At 43.5% G+C, this 27,832-nt stretch overlaps 1 protein-coding gene across 5 annotated transcripts in view; it reads left to right on the top strand.

Moving 5' to 3' along the window:
- Nucleotides 1–27,832, top strand: part of LOC115570266 (dipeptidyl aminopeptidase-like protein 6) — a 242,231-nt gene that overhangs the window by 59,119 nt on the left and 155,280 nt on the right. The window contains exon 1 of one of the 5 annotated variants that reach the window (XM_030398731.1): nucleotides 13,164–13,706. The exons of 3 other annotated variants lie outside the window; for them this stretch is intronic. In XM_030398731.1, coding sequence (XP_030254591.1) covers nucleotides 13,656–13,706 — 51 coding nt within the window. In that variant the 5' untranslated portion in view covers nucleotides 13,164–13,655. Of the gene's footprint in view, nucleotides 1–13,163; nucleotides 13,707–26,567; nucleotides 27,278–27,832 lie in introns of those variants that run through there. One more of the 5 variants, XM_030398727.1, reaches the window with a different exon arrangement.

Here is a 27,832-nt window from a genome sequence, read left to right on the forward strand (position 1 = left end):
ACATCCGTCAACACGAGAAGTGATTCTTGTGCAGCTAAATCAACTCTTTCGTGTGCAGTGTTGAGCACTAATTGGACCTCCAATCTATTCTGCGGCATGATTGCAGAATGATCTGGTGTAGAGGTCGCTGTAACTAAGGCCCTCATTGGAATTCACAGTCGCGGGGGGGGGGGGGTGAAATGCATTCTGGGACTGTGTTTTGCTTCATCGCTTCATCGTTTTCTCCGGAAACAGGATATTTTATGTTTTTGCGAGTACAAAAAAAAAAAAAAGCCACGCACGGCGTCTCTGGGGAAATACATCAACATCTCCGCTGGTGCTCTTTCTAAAATGAAGCGTCCGCGCTCCGCTCCCGGCCCGGTTCTGCTGCGGAATCCAGGCCGAGATAATGTCGTCTAGACAAATTCGTCATTGACATTTTGCATGTCTCCCTCACAAAGAAAGGAATACAAATGAACATGGCCGCCCCGCGAAGCCGCGCCGCCTGTCGTCTTGAGGAGTTTGTGTAACTGCGGCGGCTCTCAGTTATCATTAAGGGGAAAGGTGCCGCATGCCTGCAGTTTATTGTTGTATTTATTCTTCCCAGATATAGTGACACCTGGAGTGAAGGGAGCGTGCGGAGGCTCTGGAGTATTATTCCTGCAGTGGGTTTTGCTCACTTCTTATCAAAAAGCGAGAGAGAGAGAGAGAGAAAGAGAAAGAGAGAGAAAGAGAGAGAGAGAGAGACGAGGCTGCAGGTTGAAAGAGGTGGAATAGTTAATCGGACGCGTCGAAGCGTCACGAGGAATCTTTTGCACGGGATTTTTTTTTTGTCAAATATTTGCCTTGTTTCTTTTTTTCCACTCTGCTAGACTTTAGCCTTAACAAAATATTGAAGATCCCGAGCGCTGTCGTGCAAAACCTTCAGGGGGGGAGAGAAGGGGGAGGAGAGAGATTTCAAACTGTCAGGTTTATCTCACGCATAATCGCTTGCACAAATAATGAATGATAAGGGCCGAGAGCTGCGACGGGGCGCCGTATCTGCAAATGAAACGCTCGCTGCCGCACGGAGATGGAGGAGGGAAACTACGGTTAACCTCTGCGGGGAACGAACTTTGTTTGGGCTTCACAAACAATCACAAATAAGCGTACGTCTTTACGGCCTGCTAGAGCCACAAATAGCTTGTCAGAAGTGTGAACAGAGCAGTTGCCCTTTATTGCTTTCGGTGGCGTTACGGTGCCTTTGAGTCCCTCCGCCCCGGCCTCGCGGTAAACGAGGAAGCCTGCTTGCTAACTCAGACCACGTTTACCTTCGGGGCCTGTGCGACTGAAATGGCCCCTTTCATCTAGGAGGGATATGTCTGTCTCAATATCCCCGTGGTGCTTATGGAGCTGTGCACACAGAGCAGGAGGAGGAGGAGGAGGAGGAGGAGGAGAAAGCGATAGTAGGGGACGCGCTGTATCTTTGTCCACCGTAGCTTATCCCCCTCCCCACCGTCCTCTCGTTTGTGTACCCTCACCCGCCCCGTCTTCTAATCTCACGGGGAAAGGTGTGGGGGAATGCAATCAGGACAGGAGGAGGGGGAATGTGCACCTGTCTGCAAGGAAACAAGGGGATGGTTGACTGGCAGAGCCTCCATCCCACCTCTGCTGCCTTCTGTTGAGCGTCACCCCCTCCTCCACTTCCACTTGTACCTGTCAGCGGTGCGGCGGTTGAGATCTCCGAGGTTTCGCCGGCGCTCTCCGCTCGCTGCTCACGCGATGTGTCTTTATCCTTCACCCCGGCGAGGCCTTCGAGATCGAAAACCCACACGGCAGAACCGCACAGTTTGTTATTCCTGTCTGTATTCTCAGAGGCTTCGACTTTTGACGTTGTTTTAACTCGCAGGCAATCATCTAAAAACACACCTAATCAGTTCAGAAGTGTAACTGATGGGATTTTTTTAAAAAGGGGAAAACGAACACGAAACAGCTGCGAGTGAAAGTCCTTTTTAATTTTACAAGAACAGTGACGAGTGCCAGTTCAAAACAAGTTTTCTGGATCTGTGAGGCGTTCACAGATTCAGTCTTGAGCCTCCTGAACGGCTGATGGCAGCCGTTTGAGCAAATATAAGTTTCTGTGCCCGCCCTAAAGCCCACAACCTCCAATGAGTGATCGTGCAGACCCACTCTCTCTTCTTTCTTCACTCTCCTGAGCCACTTTACATGCCAGCTTCCTGATGATCGATGTATCATGTAGCCGATGAGATTTCAAATCCAGTAATATATAGTTTATATACATTTTTAAAGCCCTAAACTTGGAAATTATGCACGTTTATGTAGTTTTATAAGTTTTGCTCTTTCACTTTCTTAAGGCTGTTCCACCTGAGCACTTGTTTTTGTCTATTTTTTACTCACACAATTAATTACAACAAAGGAAATAACTATAATTATCATGAGTTTTTGTCCCGTTACTCTCCAGCAGGTGTGTTTTGAGGTCACAAAGTAGCATTTTTACCTGAATATTTCCTTTAGAAAAACACATTAAGTGTTCGTTTTCAGTGATTGTGTTGTCTTTGCATTGAAAAACGTAGAATAGATAAATAATATTCCGTGTTCAAATCGTTTTAAAGAACGGTGTTTCTGTCAAACGATAGATCGGAAGTACACTGTTATTTAGTGCGGACGTAGAGTAATAATAGACTTTCTACAGGAAACGGCAGCTTCAGTCGATTGTAATTCATCAAAACCACCAGATACGTTTGAAATAAGTTGTCTGATTTCGTCTTTTCCTCACTTGGAAAAGTTCCAGCCCTCTTATCTCTCACTTTCGATCACTTTCACGCTCTGAATGCGACGCGTTGTCATCTGTTATATTCCCCAAGCAGGAAAACAACAACTAAAGTAGATGAGACTGTTTGAGGCGAAAGTGAAAACGCCGAGAGAGAAAAGTCATTACTCCTGGTGTACGAGGCGTCTGAGGGTGGAATCTTCCTTGACTTATTTTTTATTTCCAGGATTTGTGACCCCCCCCGTGCAGGATGGATAGTTATTGTGTTGCTGTTGGGCAGAAGATAGCCCTGAAAGGTTCTCAGGGTTTATGATATGAGGTCACGGTCACAGGGCGACAGAGGCAAAAATTAAATTATAGCTGCGAGCGGAGAATACAGTAAACAGGCTCCGGTCGAGGAATGTAGACGGAGCTGCCGGAAAGTTTTTGTATCCGTACAGAATTCAGTGTTGGAGAGTTACACCTGAAACGTTCAATGAGGACTTTGATCATCTTAAGAAAAGACGATTGTTGATGTATGGCCATCAATCATGTACATAAAACAGTCTCAATCATTGTGTATAGAAAAGTTTGGTGCATTTTCTCTTTCATAACAACAACATTTACCGGGAGAGGAAGATAAATCATGCCTACAGTTGATAGTGTTGAACATAAGTATCTCTAATTTCAAGATAGAAATCTATAAAGGAATTATCTACCGCACACATGAACACATTTCATATAAGGTTGAGTAAATTTGCCTTGAATATTAGATCATTTTCACTCTCAAATGTTCAACTTAAAAGCAAATTAAGGCGTCAAAAGTGAGAATTGGTTTCTATTTTTTGGGGAAAATTGATTACTTGTACAGTTATTAAAGTGATAGTTATCTATTCTGATAACCAAGTGAGTATGGAAGAAGTAATTTATCAAGAAAATAAGGTGTATGACTGATTCCAGCTTCTTAAATGTGAATGTTTTCTGGTTTCTTTACACTTCTATGGCGGTAAACTTGTTTTGTCGAGACATACGAGGGCGTCATCTTCTCTCTTTTGACGTTTTTTGGGGAAGAGATGGTCAACAGGTTAATCAACAAGGATCATAATTGGATGATTCAAGCAGATTTAGCCTTTTTATTAGAATTGTTCTCGCCGTTTGTCAAACCAATAAATGAGGAGAGGTGGACTCTGTGTTTACGTCATTGATGCTTTGTGCTCACACGCAGTCGTAGTTGTGTTTACCAGATGTTGAACTCTTAATGTGAAGCTGCCATGTAATCAAAAAGTGCATTACAGAATGATTCACTGGGTGTTAATAACTATATATATATGTTCTGTGTCTGTGCAGCATGGAGGAGTCGCAAACTTTAAATTTACTCCTTCAGTCCTGTTATATAACGACACATAAATCATCTTAAACTTGCACCGTCTTGCTCAGAGTAACCTCCTGAAGTTCTGCTGGAGTCTAAACTTCTGCACAACCTTCCCTTCCCTCCTGCTCTTGTTTTTTAATCCTCTTTAAAGTTGGATGAAATCCATTTATCTGTCCGACGTGCGGGCTGATCTGATGGTGAAGTCGAGCAGATGCAGGAAACCACATCAGCGGGATCGCGTCTGACATTACTGAGGGAAATTACACCACCGCTCCACCTGCTCCCCCGCTCCACCCCTCCTGGTCCTGCTGTCATTTACCTTGAGTCGCCGCGTGACGAGCCTTTACATTATTAAACGCCGCGCACATGCTCCTACATCTGTCACCATATTGGCCTCCCCTGCCTGCGCTACCTGATTGGCCGAGGCTGTCATCAATCATACGCCACCGAATTGGCCTGGCGTCCGGATCAGTGGTCAGACGGAGGAGTGGTTCTGACCTTGGACTCCTCCCCTCCCACCGGCCCCACACTCCACAGAGGGCGGGAGGCGGGATTAAATTCCCAAAACTAATAGATGAGTATTTATGAGTGCTGTAAAGTCCTCGACCTAAAGCGTTCACTCTCTTCCCGTCCCTGTCTCTCTTCAGCGCGGCATGAAATTAAGTATATGCCAGTGAAGTGGGCTCCTCCCGCTGCCTTTTCACTTCTGACAAGCTGAGGCTAATGGAGGAGGTGCCTCGGATTAATGTCTCAGCGTTTTTTGGTTAAAACGCCCTCTCGGCTGAGTGAGTGGTCGACTTGTTTGTTGGTGTCAGTGAATTACTCTGCCCTTTTGCGTCAGGCAGGAGTCGGCTTAAAAGGCAATTAGTCAGGAGCGGCGTTGTCGCTCATCTATTCTGCCCGAGACAGATTGTTTTGTTGAGTGCGGTATTGAGTAAAGTTAATCTCTCTCCGCAGACTTCTCATTAAATGAATATTTTGTCACCGCTGAGGTTTTTCACCGCTGTTTAACAGGAACTTAATCTCACACGGAGGGGTTGACTTTGACAAATGGAGGCTGATCTGCGAAGATGTTGTCGATTCCTGCAGTTGAAACTCAAAAGTCCGTCCAGTCGGACCACCAGCCGCCGGCTCAACAGAGATTCATCATCCGAGCTGCTTCACATTCATCACGCACTTTGCTAATTATCAGCGACGCTTTATGTGATTCTTGATTCATATTTCAGACATGTCGATGACTTTTTCGGGCTCTACTTGGATTTGTATTGATTGGCATTTAAAAAGCCTGTTGTATTAAAACCCCATAGAGACAGAACACGCGTGCTAACCCTGCTGGAAATGTCAAACAGTAGCTCTGTTCTTACAGTTTGTCCTCTTTGTCACTTTTTCCTTCTTTCTGTTTGCATTTAGTTTTAGTTAAATAGGAAAGTGAAAGGGAAAACAACATGAATATATACAGACACAACAGCTGGCAGCTCCATAAGGCTGCACTGAAACACAGTGAGCTAAAAGCTAACGCCATGCTAACGTACCGGCAGCTAACTAGTGGTAGACGAAGTAAAATATAGCTTCATTTCACGGTTTTGCTATTTGTTTAGCAGCGCATCCTCATCAGAAAAATGAAGGCAGCTTATTACGGCTGATATTTACCTTTCTTGTTTGGCGGTGATCTATATTGGCTGTAGTTATGAACACAGCAGCAAAGGAAGAAGTCAGGTGAAATAGTATGAAGAGCAATGATTTGTGCTCTGGCTTCGGTCTAGAGATGGTTCCTGGGATGGACCACATCGTATATGTGATCAAAATTTAGATTCTTCTTCTTCTTCTTGTTCCTATTCCTCTTCTTCTTCTTCTTCTTCCTCTTTTTCTTCTTCTTCTTCTTCCTATTCCTCTTCCTCTTCTTCTTTTTCTTAGTCCTCGTCGTCTTCCTCTTCTTCCTATTCCTTGTCGTCTTCTTCTTATTATTATTATTCCTCTTCTTCTTCTTCTCGTTCGTCTTCCTCTTCTCCTTCTTCTTTTTCTTCTTCCTCGTCTTCTTCTTCCTCGTCTTCTTCTTCCTATTCCTCGTCTTTTTCTTCTTCTTCCTCTTCCTATTTTTCCCATTCCTCTTCTTCCTCCTATTCTTCTTCTTCTTCTTCCAATTCCTCTTCTTCTTCTTCCTGTTCTTCTTCTTCTTGCTATTCCTCTTCTTCTTCTTCTTCATCCTCCTATTCTTCTTCTTCTTCCTATTCCTCTTATTCTTCTTTTCCTCCTATTCTTCTTCTTCTTCCTCCTCCTATTCATTTTTAGAATGATGGTTGTTCTGTAGTGTTTTGTAAAATTAGTTATGCATCTTTTGAAATAAGTATTTAAGGGTTTCTTAGAATGTTGTTTAAATAAAGTTCCTTGAAAGTCAAGTCAAAAAAGTCTTCCTCCTATTCTTCTTCTTCTTCCTATTCCTCTTCTTCTTCTTCCTCCTATTCCTCTTCTTCTTCTTCCTCCTATTCCTCTTCTTCGTCTTCTTCTTCTTCCTGTTCTTCTTCTTCTTCCTCTTCTTCCAGTTTGAGGAATTCTATTAGTGTTTCCTCCCCCCTTTTTTTTTCACTCAATTTTCCATCACCAGAAACACATTCTGAGATGTGCTCGTTTGTTCGTGGTCTCATTTACAGTAAATCACGTTAAAACGCGTCTTTTTACATCAGAAAACCCAACAAAGATCAAATGTATCTAACAGTCAGTCATCTGCTGGCCGGCTGCTCCTTTTATGACTCTGTGGTCGTTTCTTTTTTGTGTGAAAATCCATCAACATCAAGAATAATGAGCATTAATATTCAACGAGAATCAAAGACTGGAATCTCTTGTTCAAACATGAGAGCAGGAGCGCTCGGAGCTTTAATCTGCTGCGAGGCCGTCGCTCTCCGGCCTCGACCGATCGAAGCGCTCCGTGACACCGTTTTCACGCTCGGCACAGCGGGAGACAAAATGTAGGTTGAGCTGCAGCGTATTGCGATGCGACTCTTTTCTGAAGTGTCAGTCAGTGTCCTCCATGTATTTAAAAACTTCCTGGAGCGCTCCACATCGGCTCTTTACAGCGTACTTACTCGCCTCTGTTCTCCTCCGTAGTAATTGAGACGAGCCACGAGAGAGGAGAAAGAACTTGGAGCCGAGTCAAAAACTTTCATCTTTTATTCACAAGCCGCGGCGTGAAAGCCATCGCAGACTTCCTTCATCTCCTCAAACCCTCCCCGAGGAGTCTTGCTCTTTTCCGTTTTTTGTATTTGTTCCACGCCGTGTCTACATATGGACCCGGCATTATATTCTGATAGTCCTATTAATAACCATTCAAATAAAATATAGCAGCGGCGGCTCTCGCAGACGCAGGTTTTTTTATTATGAGCAATGGGGGCAATTTGGCATGGAAGCATGTGGGTGTTCAAAAGAAGGCCCATCACTTATCTAAATAGCAGAGTCGTACGCTGAATGTCAAGTTATTAACCATGGCTGTAATACAAATTCAATTCAGAGGCCAGATTAAATTAGCAGAACGCTGAACTGCTTGTTAATCAAAAAGAGGAAGAGCCATTCCGAAATGGATTTGTACCGACATCACCGCCATTTTTCTTCGAGGAAATATGTTTTTAGCTTCCTGCTTTTCACCAAATGATGCCTCGGATTACATTTACCAGTCGGACATTTCGTCCTGATGGAAGCGACCCCGCCTCGCCTTGAAAATCTGATTTACTTCTCAGCTCTGCTTCTTTCCCTTTTTCAAGCAGAGTCCTCTCTCATACCTGGCCGGCTCCGGCTCCGCGCAGCTTCACCCTCGTGTAGACAATATGTTGGAATTGCCTTCAGTGCTTCTTCAGACCTCAGGGACTTTTTTTCATTTTGTCTCTTCGCTCCGTTCTTGTGATCTGGGGGAATTGAAAAGTCAGTGCTCAATAATGGAATAAATGGGTTTAAAAAGGGGGCTGAGGTGGAGAACCGTGTCCTTATCCAGGTATTAGTTAACAGCCAAGACACAATATCAGGCTCGCGTTTGATACTCTGCCAACCACGGACGCTCTTGCCAGCTGTGGATTTGTCACTCCATCGCCTGTTTTTTTCCAATATTTAACATGGAACATTCTTTTTCCTGGATATTAATGTGAAATCACACATTTATTCCAAAGCTTCTTGGAGTGCAGGCCTGGCTTTGGGCGCTTTCGAAAGGTTATAAGCTGAGTTTTTTTCCCCCCTAACCTGTCAGAAGCTATCTAAGTCTATAGTAGTTTGAACACATTGAATTATTTATTTATTCTTCTCGCTGAAATGTTATTTATTCAAAACTCTGCAGATGACCAGCTACTGCCCCTATCAGCTGGAAAACACATCATATAGTCTAACATGGACCAAGTTAAAATTTTGCAGCAATATCACCAAACATTGACACTAAACACTCCAGGAACACAAAGGAAATATCCAGAAAATGCCATTTTATGACCTCAAAATACCCCCAAATCATTATTGTTTCTTTATTTCCTCATTTACACTCAATTTATGCCATGAAATACAAAAAAAAACAAGTGCTTAGGTTGAAAAACAGCCTTTTTAAAGGGCAAAATGCATAAATAGACATAAACTTGCATAATTTTCAAGTGTATGGCTTTAAAAATTATATAAACTATATAGAGCTGGATTTGAAATCTCACTGGCTAAATGAGGCATCAGTTATCTGGAGCATGGAACCATTTTCTTTGGATTTTCTTCGCTCAAACTAACATCCGTCTTGTTATACTGGAGTAATCATTCAAATGATGGCTAATTATGTTAACGTAAGCAAACATAGAATGTGTTGAGCATCAAAACATCTACAAACACAAATGCAAATCGGATACAGTCGGTTTCTGTGGCGATCAAATCCAAAAAATAACAAAAACAGTTGATACATTTTGTGACACGATCACTTCATTCATTTGCATAATTTGATACCCAGCCAAATAATCCAGCGAGGATTTCAATCAAGCGGGTTCATTTCCTCACTTCCGTGATTGAGATGCAACTAATCACATGGTCCGTTGAGTCTGGTAACCATAAAAATACCAGCAATTTAAATCCAAGTAGGATTGTGTGTCGGATAAATGCCTTTCACCGCGGCGGTGGCGGCAGTAATCGGCTGTGTGGAGTGAAACATCTGACGTCAAGGTGAAAAATGCTCTGCCTCAGCACCTGAGCCAGGTCTCCACACGGACCAGATGGACCTGCTGAGATTTTACAACGTGATTTTCTTGAAATGACTCTCAGTCATTGATGACTATACAGGAGGTTTTATACCTGGATGGCAAAAAAATGTATTTACTATAAACGATTTATCTGCTTCAACTGAATCACAAAACCAGATTTTATTTCAGGCTTTTCTTTCCAATTACTCTGTTTTATGTCTACCGGATCATATTTTAGTGGAATGCCTCTCTCTTGTTTTCCAATCCTCCTCAGCAGTTACGTTGCTATTGATGCAGCCGCAGACTGAACACCTCTTCCAGTTCCCTTAATTAGTTACACATTTAAAGCTTTCCAGCAATTCAGGCGGCATCGTTTGCTTCTGTTTTCTGCTCCGTTCCCAGACTTTTATTGTGAAATATCAGTATGAAGTGTTCATTAACGGAAGATTAAACCGAGAAGAAATGAGCTGTTGAACGAGCTGAATGAATTAAGCAGTGTACAAAAACAGTATTTTTCTGCGATGTAAATGAAGCTATTGCTACTGTTTCATGATTGAGATTATATATTATAAACAAAGTGACCAATGGAACAAAGCGACCAATGCTGTTTTCCGACACCGAATGAAATCAGTGCGAATAAGTTTGTTGTTGCTCAAAGCACGAGCGTTACGTCTCCATGTCACCAAGACGCTCGGCCACTTTGGTGACATGCATCTTTCCTGCCGCTATTATTTGAATTGTGCCATTGTTATTTGGGTTTTCTTAGCTCTGTTACAAGGTTCTGAGGCTGAACACAACTGGTGTAGTTTTTACTGTCGCCTCCCTTCGTCTGCTGACAGGAGACAGTTTCCTCTGACAGTTGGAGGTTGCCGTCAGAGCGACTGTGGGAAACGGCGGTGACCGCAGTTGTGCGTGAATGAGCCACTCCTGCCCTCTACCGAGGTTGTCATCATCATCCATCACGATGTTTCACTGTGGGTCATATACCGATTCGGTAGAACTCACCCTACTGTAAAGGGCAACTTTTTGGGGGTGAATGAGCCGTTACATTCAAGTACAGCACCAGAGGAGGAGGGAGGTGGTTGTATAACAGAGACTGGGGTTTAAATAAGATAAGAGGTCTTTTTTTGCAACGTTGTGATGTCACAACGTTACAGCCGACGCCCCCATCATGGCTGTGGTTTCCAAAACACCTGAAGAGCTCATAAAAACAAGGTGGGCGGTGCATGCTCAGGTCTGTGAGAGCCAGCCAATCAGAGCAGACTGGACTTCTTGGGAGGGAGGGCCTTAAAGAGACAGGCACTAAAACAGAGCGGGTGAATAGAGGTGCCGCAACAATGAACACATTGAGAAAAATAAAACACTTTTTAAACATTAAAGAACATAAACTTTTTATAGTTGACACCCAAATAAGAATATGAGAAAAACATCTTTCCTGACCTTAACGGTTGCCTAAAAGTAACAATAAAAAAGTCTTTGTAGGGGATTAAGTAAACAGGAAAACAGAAAGCAATAGCATACCTTGACTTGCCAGGTACGTTAATGTTTCCTCGTTATGTTACATTACATTTCCCTCAGAATGTATTTGCTGTTGCAGATTGAGTCTATATAAACATCGTGTCTATGAGACGGAGTTGTGAAATGAACTTAGTTGTGCAACGACATCTTAAGGAAAATGTTTGTACCTGTTCCAAATGACTTAAGTCAGAGCTGCAACATAAACACTGCCAGTACGTCTTCCTCCACACCGCCTCTCCGAGCGCTCTCCAACAACACGGTTTCTCTTACTTGTCTTTATAGCACGAGTCAGTGGCACGGGAAGCAGCTTTGGACAGTCCTCAAAGGCATTAATGGAGTTTCGCTCAGTTGTACCCTTAAAGGATGGCAGGGGGAGTTGTGTGCAGAATGAAAGAGAGTTTCAGGAAAAGGTTCAAACCTTGTCTGATTTTACTCGTCCACACTCCGGGCCAAATGAAGCTGAAAGCCAGTGTCGCTGTTGGATCGGTTTCATGGCTGTGCTGATCCAATTTCGCCAAACTGGTACCCACATGATACTCATCTGTGTAGATAGATTAGGTACCCAGTTTTTTTTTTTTCAGGTTTGAGGATGATACAGGTGACTGGTGATTCTTTTAGATTTTTAGATATTCTAATGTTGATCATGTAGGTAAATAAGTATGTTAGACATTATTTAAAGTAGGCAGTTCTTCTCTCCAACCGTCTGGACCGCCCCGGGGAGGAGGAGAGTCAGAGTAAGAGCCTTGCTAATCCATCTTGGTTTGAGGCTGCTCCTGGCTAATGTCCAGTTACAGGAAAAAGGAAATGGAGAAAATTAGACTCAGGCTGGCAAAAACAATGTTGAATCAGAGACTGTTGTGCCCACAGAGGGACAACAGTCTCCACCGCGTCATCTTGGTTCAAGCTGTCGCACTCGACGGGCGGACGGCGTTCTGAGCCTACAGATTCGCAGCACTACAGCTGGACGAGAAGTAATGGACTCTGTGTTTACAGCATCGATGCTTGGTGATTCCCTGATGTTGAACACCAACACCAATCACGTCACTGCTGCTTACATACTCCCTGACGCAAAGTCACTACGGCACTAAGGCTACGCATATATATGTAGATACCCGTATATACGTATGTACGGAGTTTAGAAACTTTAATTTCGTCATACAACCCTGGGTTGTGTAATAAGGATTAAATTACATTGTACCCTGTTTAACCTTGACCATGATACGGTACGTGTCTTGATTGGAAAGGTTTGAAATCGGATTTTATCTACCCCTACCCAAATAAAGTCTACGTATGGGAAACACTGGATGCTGTAAGGTGATACTTTGATGATCACTGAGACCTAGACTGAGACACCTTTCCGAGACTGGACCTTTTCGTCGGCGTGTTCCGGTCATCCTCACGATGGCGTTCACCAGAAGCAGCCTGTTTGTTGTCCCTGCTCTTTTCTCCACTAAATAAAAAAGCCATCCCCTGAAAGTTTGCAGAGCTGGACCAATATTGACGGAGCAAATTAAACTTGACTGAAAACCTCCAGAAGTTTCTTATCACAGAAGTTTGTGCCGCCCTGAGTTAAACCGCTCAATCTCTTTCGATCTCAGCCCCCCCGGTGTCAGCTTCCCTGTCTTCTCATTTACTAGCTGGCAGCCTGGCTAGCGTCGGCTTAAGTGTAAAACCAGTCGTTCCCCTCTCTGCACTTTGGCTTTGACTACGCTGTAGCTATAAACGCTACATAAATTTAGATTGGACCCGGGCACGGCGCAGCACCAATCTTCCGGGAGAGGTGGGGGGGGTAATTTACGAGGTGCGATTCGTGTCAGGAATACATCACCGCCACTTTATTACAGCCCATCACAGGGGCTGATTAAATTGATCTGCAGATTGGTGGACGGCAGCAGACACCTCAGTCACCTGGAGATCGATAACCAATAACTTGAGTCATGCAAACATCATAGAAACAACTTCGGTACTCGTATTTCGCTGCTGCTCTTTGCGTTTCCTCAGCAGAGACGTTTTCTGTGTGCCGTCCATCCTTCTGTTTCGCTCACCCTCCCCTCCTCCTCCTCCTCCTCCTCCGTCTCTTTGCCCACCTGCCAACTCCAAGCAGACACACACACACACTCTCACACACACACACCTTTGCCTCACTAAAGCTGCGATGGAGATGTAAAGAACGCTGCTTGGCTGTGTCTGCTGGCAGATGTCTCTCCCATGGCCAGCCCGACAGATTACATTTAAACCTCCCAATTTAGTTCAGGTGCTGAACCCCGCCAAAAGAAAAAAAAAAAGCCAGCATCTTGTGGGGAAGAGCTTAGCGGGGGAGGGGGGCGAGAAAGGTAGGGGGATAAGACTGAAGAATGAATCAGGGGGAAGGGAGAGAGCTGCCAAACGCCGACCATCTGCGAGTGAGAGTTTCGAAAGAAGGCGACTTGTCTTGGAGAGACAAAGACTGATAAAGCCTGTAAGCGAGCCGAGTCAATGAGAGAGATCGAGAGGCTGTGAAAAGTCGGAGAGGGATAGGCAGCGCGCCGAGCAAGAAGAGGGGAGTACAGGGGGGGAGGAGGAGGAGGAGGAGAGAGGCAGCAGGAGCGAGAGAAGCCGGGGAGCACACACTCCCAAAGAGCCCATCCTGGCGAATGGATGACCGCGCGTCAGACCGAATCCTCGTCTCTCCGCGTGATTGATTGGCCGACGTGGAAGTGTGCTCGGGAGTAGTCGGCCGACGTGGGGGGTCGTCTCGGGGCTCGAGGAAAGAGAGGGCTGCACTCATCCTCCCACTTTAGGTGAAGCCTCGCTCGGGCACTTGTTCAGAGGACTTTTTTTTTCTGTAAGAAGAGGGAGTGTCGGAGGAGCTTCGGTCATGTCAATGCTAATTGCCACCCAGCAGATCGATACCACCACCTCCAAAATGGTAAGCCGCACTCGTTGTGTAGTGTGCATGCTGAAGCGCTGCTGAGCCGGAGCTTAGTGTCAGCGAGCCGCGTCTCCTCTTTATTACTGCTGTGAGGCCCATGTGGTTTTGCGTGACGCCAACTCTACTCTAAACTGCCATTTTCGTATATGTTCGGCTGAATTGTTGCCGGTTTTGTCGCTCTCGTCCCTCATCGAGAGGTTTATTACGAGTGTGCACCTGGTCCGTTCTGTCAGCGGACAGCCGTGTCGACCCTCCGGACTCGGGAGTGCGATACTGTCCAGCAGGGCAGCTTTTTTTTTTTTTTTTCTTGATGGGGCCAGCTCGGTCCCTGCAGGCTCTCCTTCATAACTCACTCACCACCTCTCAAGGCTCCCGGGCCGAAGGCTGGACGGTAAATCAGACTCCCCACCTGTCTCGTTAAATCAGCCTCCCTTTGCTCATCTTTTTTTATCCACTTATTGCTTATTCAGCCCCCTCATTTGAAGCCTCAGAAGCCCAGTCAAAGTTTTGTCACATCAGCTGCTCCGAGTGTTCTTATTTACTTTGTGCTCGTGTCCGCCCGTCTGGAGACAAAGCGTATGCTCAGCTGTCGAGGCAACACTTGACAAGTGGCCTCGGCCAGAGAAGCTTGTTTGGGGGAAATTAGTTTCAGAATACTTGGAGGAATATGTGACAAAAATGAGAAGTTGTGCACTGAAATGCTGTTGTGAGGTTGTTCAGTGGGCTTAAATAGTGCACTTTATATCAAAATGTAGACACAGGGAAACATTTTTAAACTAATATTTATCACCAGGAAACTTCCAGTGTTTTTTTCATTGATTACTAGTTTCATAATATTTTATGTCTAAATATGTAAACGAGGCACTGCCTGGTTAAAAATGCACTTATTGGCATTCATTTCCACAATAGACATGTGAACATTGAATGCAACCAGGTGCAAAATTCTTGTTTCATTAAGTCGACACATCAGAGTCAAAGGTGTGCTTTCAACATACATTAAAAAAAACACTGTTTTTGCCGTGTTTTTAGAACTAAAACCATCTATAAATCAGGTTGTGAACGATATATGATGGTAGAATATACGATGGGAATAAATCTGGAACTGTTGGTGTATATAAATGCTGCTGATGTGGAGATTTTCTGGATCAGAGCCTGAGGACATTTTGAGAAAACAGCCTTTAAAGATGTGTAAAATTACCGTTAAACATCCCTGACTCATTACTTGCATCAACACAATATATTTTGTGTTTCAAGTTTTCTTCGATTTTATCTTGAAATATACAAAATATGCTATCTGATTAAACATACACTGATTTGTGTGGCTGCCCAGAACAAAAATCTGAATCAAAATCAACATGTAGCTCGACGTGTAGCCCTTAATTAGCCAGAGCGACGTGTCAGGTGGTCGGAGTGTGAGGTAAAAAGAGTTCACACACATTTTAAAGGAACGTGTTGCAAGAAAGACAAGAGACATGTCAAAGATGCACTGTTCAGATACACTGAACACGTCGGGGTCGGTTGAGGCTGCAACTATGAAAGGGTTTGATTAGAAAATGCGATGTTGTAGCTGCTGTCATCACATCTTGAATCGATAAATCACGTCTGTGTGGTGTATTTTACCAAAGTAGTCGACCTTCATGACTCATCCTGTGTCACAGCTGTTTTTAAACAACCTTCACACTGGACTCAACCATATTTCACATCGTATTTGTCCTGTATTTTTAAGAATTTAACCATAAATGTCTGTATATTTGATATATATATTTCTTGTTTTGCAGTCTCAACAGGCTTTGACACACGACCTTCCAACCTTGGACAAAACAACAGCGTCATATTTGGTGTAGCACTGCATTTAAAGAGTCATCACCCTCAGCTTTAATACAGAAATCTGCTCTGTTCTGTTCATATCAGCACGCATAAACAGACGTTTCGTTCCAGAGTTCATGGAAATATTTTCGAGCGGCTGCATCGTTGACATCGTCGGCCATCGCTGGAGTATTCTGTGAACATAAACACGAGCGCTGCATCTGTTTTCAAAGAGGACTTTAACCACCACTCACGATAAAAGCCGTCAAATGAGCGCGCTCTTTGCCGAAGTGGAGGTGTGACGCTCAGCTGCTGCTGTCCTCAAACGCTCGCCTCAGATGGCAGCGAGCAGAGGAGTATTTCACACCAGGCTGTAAATCAGACCGGCCAACTTCAGCAGAGCAGCTGCTCTTCTTCTGCTGTTATTGCCTCACTGAAGCCTTGTGTGAAGGACAATCCATTTATTGATACACTGCTGCCAAATAATGATATTTCAATCAACAGTCTGACTCATCAGTGACACAGCTTCATGAATACTTGTGGTGTAAACTGATGTCCTGAGTAGATTCAATCTGCTTTAAACATTAACTCAGATTTCACTTGGATATGAAATATTCTGAGAGAATTTTAGCAGTAAAGTGTGAAAGGAACCGTCTAATCTGATGCATCATTAAAGCTAGAAGGGCTCACAGTAGAGCGCATACCTCCGCCAAGGCCCAACAGCCCCCTTTACTTTAATCAAGCCTGATCCAATATCAAATCAATATATGTTTAAATGCACCAGACTTTTAAAATTCTATCCAAATAGATATTTACTGGCATTTGGAGCTTGGCAGGTGTTAATTAACCACACGCATTGACGGGAAAAAGGCATATTTAAAAAAACGATTAAAGGGTTTTTTTTAATCAATATTAGATCATTTAGATTACGATCGATTTGGATTGGAAAATCTTGATTAGTGGCCTGAAGCTCTAAACTATGACACTTGCAGACCTGTTGCATCTTTTTTGCCTGTGAAGGGCTCCGTGTTCAAGGTAGCAGCAAATAAAATGCAACATCTGGTTAAAATGTCAAAATAAAGGCTCTGCGATGAAGTTATCAGTGTAACGTAATATGCAAAGTTCAGTTAGACTTTCAAAATAAAAGCTACAAATCAAGTTATTAATGATATGTACTATGCAATGTCTAGTTAGACTTTCAAAATAAAAGCTACAAATGTGTTTAGCAACTACACTACATCCTTACTTTCAAAATAAAAGCTACACATCAAGTTATTAATGATATGTACTATGCAATGTCCAGTGATACTTTCAAAATAAAAGCTATAAATTAAGTTATTAATGACATATACCATGCAATGTCCAGTTAGACTTTCAAAATAAAAGCTACAAATCATTAATGACATGTACTATGCAATGCCCAGTTAGACTTTCAAAATAAAAGCTATAAATCAAGTTATTAATGATAGTATGCAATGTCCAGTTAGACTTTCAAAGTAAAAGCTACAAATGTGTGTAGTAACTACACTTCACCCTTACTTTCAAAATAAAAGCTACAAATCAAGTTATTAATGATATGTACTATGCAATGTCCAGTTAGACTTTCAAAATAAAAGCTAGCAATCAAGTTATTAATGATATGTACTATGCAGTGCCCAGTTAGACTTTCAAAATAAAAGCTACAAATAAAGTTATTAATGATATGTACAATGCAATGTCCAGTTAGACTTTCAAAATAAAAGCTACAAATCAAGTTATTAATGATATGTACTATGCAATGCCCAGTTAGACTTTCAAAAAAAAAGCTACACATCAAGTTATTAATGATATGTAATATGCAATGTCTAGTTAGACTTTCAAAAAAAAAGCTACAAATCAAGTTATTAATGATATGTACAATGCAATGTCTAGTTAGACTTTCAAAGCCTTCTGGTTTACATTGCGTGACATATTATGACTTTACGGCTGTTATTAACATCTTCGAATGGTTGTGGTTTGATTAGATTTAGGGCAGAAAAATGTTGTTCGGGTTAGAAAAAGATCATAGTTTTGGTCAAAGTAACAAAAGTAAGTTACATAACTTGCGTCTGTAAGTCTGCATGACGTCACTCACTCGTCTCATATCAGGTATCGCAGATCGCTCCATCATGTTCCCTCCTGGGCAACAGATTGTGATAGTATAGGGAGTTATGCCATTAATCCCCACTGGTAATAAGTTGGTAAAACATTTCATCTCTTGTCAAACATCAGCCTGCTTCATATTGTGATAGGTCTCATCCCCTCTCTGTGTCCTCGCTCAGTTTAAATCCCCTGGTCTCTCTCGACCCACTGTTTTATCATCCAGTCGTCACCAGTACGCTTCCCCAGTGATCTCGTCCCTCACGTCCCAGAGCCCGGGGTCAGCCTTTTGAATCCTGCACATCAGATGATTTGCAGGCTGCTGCTGCTGGTTTTGATGTGCCAGATTTAATACAAAGCCCCCCCCCCATCAGTTTGCCTTCATACCTCCCAAAGGCAGACCGCACACATCCCCACTCTATGTTAAGATGTCTCATTTCCCAGCTAATGCGTCTAATTCCAATCACTCCGTTACATTTAAAATGGTTTCCAGCTCATGAACTATTATCCCTGATGGAAATTCCCTCACTTTAAACACTAGAGATGCGTCACGTGCTGAGTAAAGAACGGAGGGGTTGAGTGCGCGGCGGAGTGGAGGGATGTATTTTAATGACAAATTTGATATAAACGTTATTGGGGAGAAAAAAAAAGCAAATTGGTTTTATATCACAAATTCTCCTCAGGTTTCATCCAAGTCATATTTCTGTGTTGTGTGGCGGATTAGTTCAGTAAAACGGGGGATATATTGCCAAAAAAATAAATAAAAAAAGTGAGATTCAGTATTGATTCTTTTTGAAATGACGGATGATTGACTGCAACACGCGGCGAAAGGCTGAAACATGAATAAGTGATTTTTCTCTGCGGACATTTGTCTCCGGCGCGGCTCCTCCGTGGCATTTAAGTCCTACTTCTCCTCAAACAAATCGATAATTACTTTAAATCCACAGTTTTCTATTTTATTTTTCTTTGTCATTCACACAACCAGAATACCAAACACGATGGAGGGGGGGAAAAAAAAAAAGAAGCTGAGTTGAGAAACGACTAATGTGGAATTAATCGTATAGATTTATTTATTTTTTTTTTAAGCCCAGGCAAACGCCTTCTGGCCGCTTCGCTTGGCCCGGAGTCAGAGTTGTGACTGGAATCCTCGAGTAAAACAAATTAAAAAGCCATCATATAATGACAGCAGGTTGTTGCAAAGCTTTTTCACAGTCATAGATACAAGGTGTGTGTGTGTGTGTGTGTGTGTGTGTGTGTGGAGAGTTTACGTGGCAGGAGTCCAGGTGAGGCAACTTTTCATCCTCTCCTTCCTTTCTTATGCTTTTTTTTTTTTTTTTCTCCTTGTGCCCTCTGTTCATTTCCTGTCCTCTCTGCTCTCTTCTCAGTTTATTTATTTTTTTTCCCACCCTGCTCTTTCCTTCTGCAAACCTCTCACAGTTATAATTTGAGGACATCTGGAGGTACAAATAAACAGCGGGCTCGGGGGTGTGTGTTGTGCTGCAGTCTGCACTGCTTGCAGCAAAACAACAAGGGAAGAAGAAGAAAACATAGGCTGAGGAGCGTTCTTACTGTCTTGTGATTCACCTGGTCACTCTCACAATGAGGTGACCGGTACGTTATTCAAACCTTTTAATACGCAGCGTTGTTCAAACCCTGCAGATCCTGAGTCTAAATGGTGGAGATCCCAAAGATATTATATATTTCAGACAGAATTTCTAAATGTGTCTTGAAATGTAGCGTCATTGAACACTTGCAGCAAGGTAATAACAGAACGTACATAATACTGTGCGGAAAAAGATGTTTCTAACAAGCTAGTAGCCACTTTTTAGGGCTAAGGAAATGAGAAAACTGCATTTTAAGTTTAGAGATAAGAGTCTACAGCTATGCTAGCAGCTCTGTTTAAATGCTAAAACGGCACGCTAACATGCTCATTATGACGATACACGTTGATGTTTATAATATTTAGCATGTTCACTATCTGAGCAGTAATGGACAAGTTAAATTTACATAGCAGCTAAAACGTTAAAGGATTACCAAACACTTGGGTCACAACTGTCTGTACCTGAACTCTTCACAAACCATGCTCACACTCTCTCATTGTGATGCTAACATGCTGCTTTTTTAGCAAAATGTACCATGTTTATCATCCAAGTTGTGTATGTTACCATGCTAACATTAGCTAATTAGCATGAAACAGCCCAGCTGCTGGAGCGAAATGTTGCAGTTACACGTTTCTGCAAGCAACAAATATGTTACATTTGTATTTTTTATATTGTGTCATATTAACATTTCTACAACACTTAACATGGAAATGTTTAGCATTATGTCAGGGAATTTTTCAGCGGTGTTTTTGGCAGCCGGGCATTTTTCTAACCCTCTTGATGTGGTTTTGGTGCCTAAACCTAACAATTTAATGTGGCATTTGTACTCTAAAATATTCAGAAGTCCTCGACGATGGCGCTAAACGAAAAGCGAAGGGAGCACGAACCTTTCTCACAATTCTGACCCGATCCTGAGACGACCGTAGATGTCTGCACAGAACTTTCAAGGCATCTAATTATTGTTTAAACAATTTCACTCAAACAACAAATGTCAAACTTGTTGCCGGAGGAAAAGTCACCGGAGTCCTTAGGATCGGTTGTCCGGGAGCCAGAAATGTACAAAAATGCAGACTGACATTATCGTCCCCGGAGCCGTCCTGATGATGGAAACGCTTGTTTACGCCTCCTGTTGAGTGAGAGACCAAAGCCAATATGGTGTGATTCATATATGCACCCTGACATAAAGTGTTAAACACACTATAGCTTGAAGGAGGCGCTGCAACAAGCTGTTACATCATACATGACACCATGTTGAACGCGATGATTTAAAGGGTAACGCCGCATAATTTACACATTGAAGTGTGTTTACAGGTCTTGAGGAGAACTACTGCATGTGTGGAAAACGCTAGTGTAAAGCTTTTTTTTTGTGCATGTAATCCCATAAATTAGCTCCAGTGATGTCACTCAGAGACTAAGTTGCATTGTGGGTAATGTAGGCACAGAGACATTGATTGTGATACTTTGTCCACAGTGAGTCCAAGTGTTAAAGGTCTGTTTTTCGTTACTCATCTCATCATGGAAAGACGATTGTTGTCAGGCTAGCGGACCGCTTTTTCAAAATCTGGCACCGACATTACCCAAAATGCAATTCAGCCGCCGAGTGCCATCACTGGAGGTCATTTATCAGATTGCATTCAGCTTCCTCCAGAGCCACAATGCTACTTTTTCAACGTATGCAGGCTGGAAACAAAAGAGGGGAAACTGTACGTTAGGGCCGACAGTTTCGGATAATTACTGTTATTGTTTAGAATAATTGTGCGCGGGCAGATTCAACCCCCGGAACGTTTTATCACCCTCACGCAGCAGCTCGCCCCCCCTCGGATTTCACATGCCTCTCTCTCAGTCCCCGCGACTGGATTTTGCTGGGTTATTGCTGAGCCGCCAGAATGACAAATCCACCCCTCCGCAAACAGACTCTGTCGACTTGGACCACCATCTCCACCATACGTGAAATTATTCTGCTTGGCCCTGTGTGTGGGGGGGAAATAGGATCCAAGTCAACAGAGAGGCATGAGATAACAGAAATGCATGTTTTTTTTTTTCCCTTCCCTTCCCTTCCCTTACCTCCACAGCCTTGCATCTGCAAATTACCTTTGTGCCTCTTACACTGGATATGTGCTCGAAGGTTTCACCCTCCGTTAAGGCTCACGGCCGCTCACGACGCCGGCCTCTTTTTTTTTTTTCGATTCCTTCCCCCTGCAGCCCTTCCTCCCTCTGCTCGCTCTGTCCCTCTGAATTTCCCGGGGACTTTATCTCAGCCATTTCAAATAGGATTGGGGCTCAATTTTCCATGCTTCATGTCACTTTGCCGCCGAATATCCGCACTTGATACGGACACATCATAAAAACTGCAGAATAGGCCAAACATGATTTTCGTCAAAACTTTTTCCCTCCCTCGGGCTATTTGTCATTTTTTAATTTTTTTTTTTTGGAGGAGATTTGTTTTCTCCTTCGTGGCGCTTTGATTTCGACTTGAGGGATCGGCGCCGTGGCATTGGGCAGATGGAAGTGTCGATCAAAAAAAAGAAGAAAAAAAAACCTCTCTTGTCTGATTGGCGTTGAGGCGAGTAGGTGTTTTTTTTTTTTTTTTTTTTTTGCGGCGCCAAGTGACAGCACCTATTAATTTGGCCATTTAATTTTAAGTCCAACAGCGTCAGGCTCCAGCACCTTCAATCTCCCGCTGCCATTCAAAACAAGCCTCTAGCCAGCGGCCACAAACACACACACACACACACACACACACACACACACACACACACACACACTGAAGGAGCTGAAAAAGGCTTTTAATCTGAAGATGAAACTTAGCCTGGGAATGCAACTGCCCAAGAAGAAGCTCTTTAAATCAGTCGCTTCTGCCACATTTCAAAACGGCGTCTTGGTGTCTTGGTGTCTTGGCAACACTCCGGGACAGATGTGCGGGTGTGTAAAACGACCGCGGTTGCAAATTGGGTTCTCTTGTCATAAAGTAGAGGTCCAACAGACCCCAATATCTCGGTTAATGGCCGGATTGATCCTCCCTCTGTGAAGCCCGGGATTGAAGGTGCAGGTTTATGACGGTGTTCTCGGCGAGAAATGGACTGCAACAGAGAAATGTGACACCGCAGTATAAATTCATGAGTTTTTCCTCCCTCGCCTGAACCCGCTGCGAAACGCCTGCTCCCGTCACAGCGTCAGTCGAGGGGATCGACTTCAAGGTCACACTCGTCTTTTACCTCGCGTACAGTTTGCAAACTTCGCCGCTCGCTTCTCAGCTTCCAGGTTCCCCCCCGGGTGGAGCGATCGCTCAGGTGGCATATGTGTGATGTTAATCAGAGATGCAACACCATATGCCGTCGCTTGATTGGATTTTATTCTTGTTTTTTTTAATTCAATTTAAAGGGTAGGCTCAACCAAACTACAATTACTGATGGGTTTGGTTACAGGTTTGCAGGTAATTCACCTGAACGTCTTCCAGTTGTAAAAAAATGAGGTCATAGTTGATTATTGGAAGTTAAAGGACACGGTTTCTTGATAAGAATATTTCTCCGGCGAATTCTTAAAGACTGTAAAATTTAATTATTTTATGTATTTCCTTAAGCTAGGCTAACGAGAGGCTAACTGCAGTGTTAAGGCTGCTCTGTAGTCTGGTGGTACGGCAGCGGATACTTCTGTATCTTTTGGCGGTGAGCACCACAGTTGCACTTCCATCGACATCCATTATATTGGGATGAAGCAGAAATCTTTAAGAGGCTCCGTCAAACTTGTGTGTTGTGGTGGAAGCCGATTGTAAGTTTACGTTAGCGGACTCTATTTCTAAACTAACGTTAGCGGCTTTTGCTAATGTTAAAATGCCACAAATTGTTATTTAGAGCACCTTAATAAATGATAATCAAGTCCTTAAAATAAACTTCTCATGATGGCGTGTTGATGATGAGCTCGGTATGCTAACGTAGCATCAGACTAGCTTCTTTCCTTGAGGATAGCTCGTGGAAAGAAGCTAGTCTGATGGTACGGCAGCGGATACTTCTGTATCTTTTGCCCGTCAGCTCTACAATTTCAAGTTAATTTACCTCCATAATGTTGGAATAGAAGCAAAAACCTCTACAGCCCTGAGAGTCGTGACAGATAAAGCCCAATCATTTTGCATGGCAACAACTCTTTGACAGGCAGCAACCCCCAAAACCTTCTTATCCGGTACAGCGCAGCCGAATCTCATCATCATTCCCCAAAGTACCAAAAAATACTGTATATGAGTTGATATAGGATGAAACTTGTCTGAATTTATAACAAGATATTAAGAATATTCCCGTTAGATTAGATACACAAAACAAAAAGGGAAGAAACTGCGAAAATCAGGCGTGTTTTCTTCCGGCTAAAATGACCCTGATCTTCCTAAATCCCCGACATTTTTCTTAAACTAAAGATATTGATCCTCGTGTTTAATTCATGCCCCTTTAAGCCCGTCAGGATGATTGACCACCTCCCTCTGGCAGCATTAATTGCTGTCTGGCAGTCCTGCTGCTGGAAAATGTGCCGGCGGTGACACAGCTCCCTGAAAACACTCGTGGACGGTGACCCGACAAAACTCCCCGTGCCCACCCTCACTGCACGCCGTTTTTATGACGGGTGAAAAAAAAAGGATTTACAGACTGCAGCAGGCCTGAAGTAGTTCCAGTCCGGGGAGAGACGCGTGGCTCTCTCACGGCGGCTTGAACATGAGAAACCATCCATCATTAGTGGTCGGAGGGGGGACGCGCTGGCAAACGTGAACTCGGGGGGGGCTTGATTGTGGTTTTTGCATGTCATTTCCAGCATTGATATGAGCTGAAGTCATGAGAGAGGCCGCTTGCGTCCACTAGATGGCAGTGTTTGTCTGAGTTTGGCACATTCAATGCTCCTTATTTCACTGTGTAGAATATCTGGTGTACTCATTCTCCTTGTAGCTGTTTTACTTTCACCTTAAATTGCTTTTTCTTTTAGTGGGTTCATAGTGCAGAAAAGTGGAAAATAAGCAGAATATAATCCTTTCATGACACGGGGCAACAAATAAAACCAAATATTACTCCTAATCTGTTTCTCGAACACTGTCGGTAAAAAAGTGCACAATAATTCCTCCAGTTTTCCGACTTCTCCGGTTTCTTTCGTCCACTCTGGAAGTTTTGCAGTGCGGGCTGATGTCAGCCGGTCCTTCCTTCCCCCACAGACGGAAGACTCCGGCTGGGATTAAAAGCACACAGCTCTGCCCTCTGCTGCCCGGCTGCAGGGCTGAATGTGCTCAAGGAATCAGGGAACAGGAAGTAATCACATTTAGCGTTTGTTATGATCTCAATCGACGCGATGGTGGACGGTCTGATAAGGCGACGTGGCTGAAGGTCAAGAGGGGAGACGTGCGTCACGATTAATTCCTACGTTATGAGTAATCGCTCTGGTGCTCCCCGCAGAGTCGGTCCACCTTTTTAAAACCTGCCCCGCATCAGTACTCTGAGGATTTCCTGCACAAATCTTGCCGCCCAGCCTCTCTCTCTCTCTCTCTCTCTCTTTCCTCCTAATCACATCACTACAGTGCCTGAAAATTGAATTGCATTTCTGGGTGCTGTGCCAGCGTCCGAGATGGATTTGATGTGCAGGAACACATGGCAGCTTTTTTCCTTCCCCCTTTTTTTTTTTATGAAACCTTGCTTGGAAATCAATGTTAAAAATATTTTACACAAGCTGCCGTCTGTGTGAGTGTGTGTGTGTGTGTGTGTGTGTGTGTGTGGGTTTTGTAGCTGAGTAAATCAAGTCGGTGTGTTTTTAATCTCTTTCAGGAAGTCGTCGGTGATTCTGAGCGGTTTGTTTGCAGGAAGGCTCCGGGTACATTTGGAGGGAGGTTGTTTGCTTTTCACGAGGCTTTAAAACGTTCTCCAGAAGTGCCCGGTTCTTAGAAAACCCGTCTGTTATGTGGGCTGTGATGAGTGGATGAGTTTTAACCCCGCGAGGCTGAAAAATCCCAGCATGCTCGGCTTGTTAGACAAGACAGAGCGAGGTGTTTCTGTATCCTGTGAGGCCCAAAGAACAAAATCAAATCAGATTACAGATTCTGGGCCTGTTGTGGCGCTTCCTGTGCCGGGACTGCAAATATATCTGGATGATGAGGGATCAGCCCAGTGAGACGCTTTTATTCTGTGTTTTTTTATGTTTCCTGTTTCAGTTTTGTTTGTGAGGAGAGTATTAATGTTTGCTTTGCTCGCTTGTTGTTTGCTGACACTGCTGGAACTGTTGTTCATTACTCATCTCCACGTGCAAAGACGACTGATAATCGATCGGTTATTCAAAAGATGAATAATCCGCTTTTATTTTGAAAGTCTTGGAGTCGTTTAAGATCATTTTCACACACAAAAATGTCAAATTTTGGGGGTTAAGGTTCTCAGATTTGTGTTTGTTATGCTTTTCTCAGCTTTATATGATATTTAACTGAATATATTTGAATTTTGGACTGTTCTTCTTGGTTCTGGGACGTAATATGAAGCATTTTTCATCATTTTCAAACTAAAATAATGAATTTGAAGTGAAAATAATCATTAGTTGCGTCTCTGTCCACATGCATTACATAGCTCCAGGTTTAAAAATGTGAGTTTGTCCTGTTCTAAGGTATTAAAGAGAATCTTGTTTGTGCAGAATCTTTATTGTATTACTCATTTTCACACACAAAGATAAGTGACAAGTTGATTAATCAGCTTGATCGATGAATAAATAATCTGCATCTGTTTTGATAACCAGGGAATCTTTTTTGTCATTTTTTAAATGTCAAAAATGTAGTGGTTCAAGCTCCTTAGATTTAAGGATTTGATGATTTTCTTAGTTGAATATGATAGAAAACTGAATGTATGTGAATTTTGGACTGTTAGTCAGATAAAACTAAGCAGTTAGAAGAGTTCTTCGTGGGTTCTGGGACATAATATGAAGCATTTTTCATTATTTTCCACAAATGTATTCATTTAAAATCCTGATCCACACACATTTCCTTCCCTTAAAGTTTAAAATGCGAGTTTTAAACCCAGAATAATGTTGTAGAAATGAATCTTATACCTGCATCACCTTCATTTGAATGCCATACATGTATTTTTACCCACGAGTTACATGTTTCCATCATAAATTCACACCAGAAAGTTGCTGTTTTGGTGGAATAAGAGGAAGAAAAACAACCAGTTTAGTTGAGCATCACTTGCCACCAGAGTGATGTCACACCTGAGACTGTGAGAGTGCGTCCTGCCTGTCAGCTCTCCTCCGGGTGTTTCCCTCCACATGGGGGCGCTCTTGCTCTCCGCACGGCGCCTCCGTGCGCACAGACCCGAATGGAGGCAAAGATAAGAAACTAACAGAAAAAAAACACTTGAGCCTCACTCCATCTGCAAAGTCATCACGATGAGTTCCCACCGCAGACCTCCTGATATCTGATCCCTTCATGTGTGCGCTCCGTCGCGCCGCAGCTGTTTGGTGTTTGTGCGCACTTGTGTTTCGGTCCCAGCGGTCACTTTCTCCTCCAGCACCGGGGAGGGAGAGACGGGACGCTCGCTGAGGCTGATGCTGATGCTGCTGCTGCTGGATCCGGTCCTCCTGTAAACCCCTCACTCGGTTGTCTGTGCGTCAACCCGCACCAAGTTGTGGAAGTGTGGATATAACTAACTGCGTCGCTGCAGCATCGGTGAGACCTCCGACCAGCCAGGCTGAGAAAAGTACGTGATGTGAATCCTGAACACAGCTCGGAGTGATTTTTTTCTTTCCCAACTGAACTAATCGAATTACATCAGCCATTACTCACTGACTGCGGACTTTCCCTCCTTTTTTTTTGCATTTATTGATTGAGAAGTTCATCATCATTCTTCTTGGGGGACATCATAGTCCGACATGGCGTCACTGTATCAGAGATTCACCGGCAAGATCAACACGAATAATTCCTTCCCCAACCCTCCGGAGGCGAGCCACCTCCTCGGGCAGGGAGCCGAGGGGGAGAGGCCGGCGGAGAGCCAGCAGAGACCCCGGCTCCAGCACCAGCACAGCCGGCACAGCGAGGACGAGGATGTAAGAATCAATCTTTTTGCTTTTTCTCTGGCCATTTTTACGCACACGATGCGCTCTTTTACGCAGCGATCGACTCCGAATATATCGATCCTCAAAGCCGACGAGAGAGTCAATCTACTTAATCTACTTAATGCCATTTAAGTCGCTGTTAATTACAACTCACACATTTCAAAGGCGAACTTGTCAAACTTCTGCGTCATCGCCTCAATTGGCTGGATTGTCTGTCAATACGTGACGCGCCGATGACGTCTCCCGGAGACGCGGCGTGAGCTCAGTGGCGCTGTGTTGTTGTCGGCGCTTAATAAATCCTTCACGTCGCTGTTGAAACACCACCAGCTGTTGTTGGAGGATGATTCTGTCTGGTTCTGCCCTGATTTCCACATCTTTTGGGTTTTATTCCCTCTCAGTTTGTGCGCACTGTCAGCTGAAATCCCCCAAATGTTCACGTCTAAACGAAGTGTTTTCCTGTTTAACCCCCCTCACATGATTTATATGTGGGAGAGGATGTTGGTGGATTTCGTCAGGGTCACCTTGGCGGTGTTATAATCCGTGTTT

The sequence above is a fragment of the Sparus aurata genome, chromosome 19, assembly GCF_900880675.1.
Source record: "Sparus aurata chromosome 19, fSpaAur1.1, whole genome shotgun sequence".
NCBI classification, from domain to species: Eukaryota; Metazoa; Chordata; class Actinopteri; order Spariformes; family Sparidae; genus Sparus; species Sparus aurata.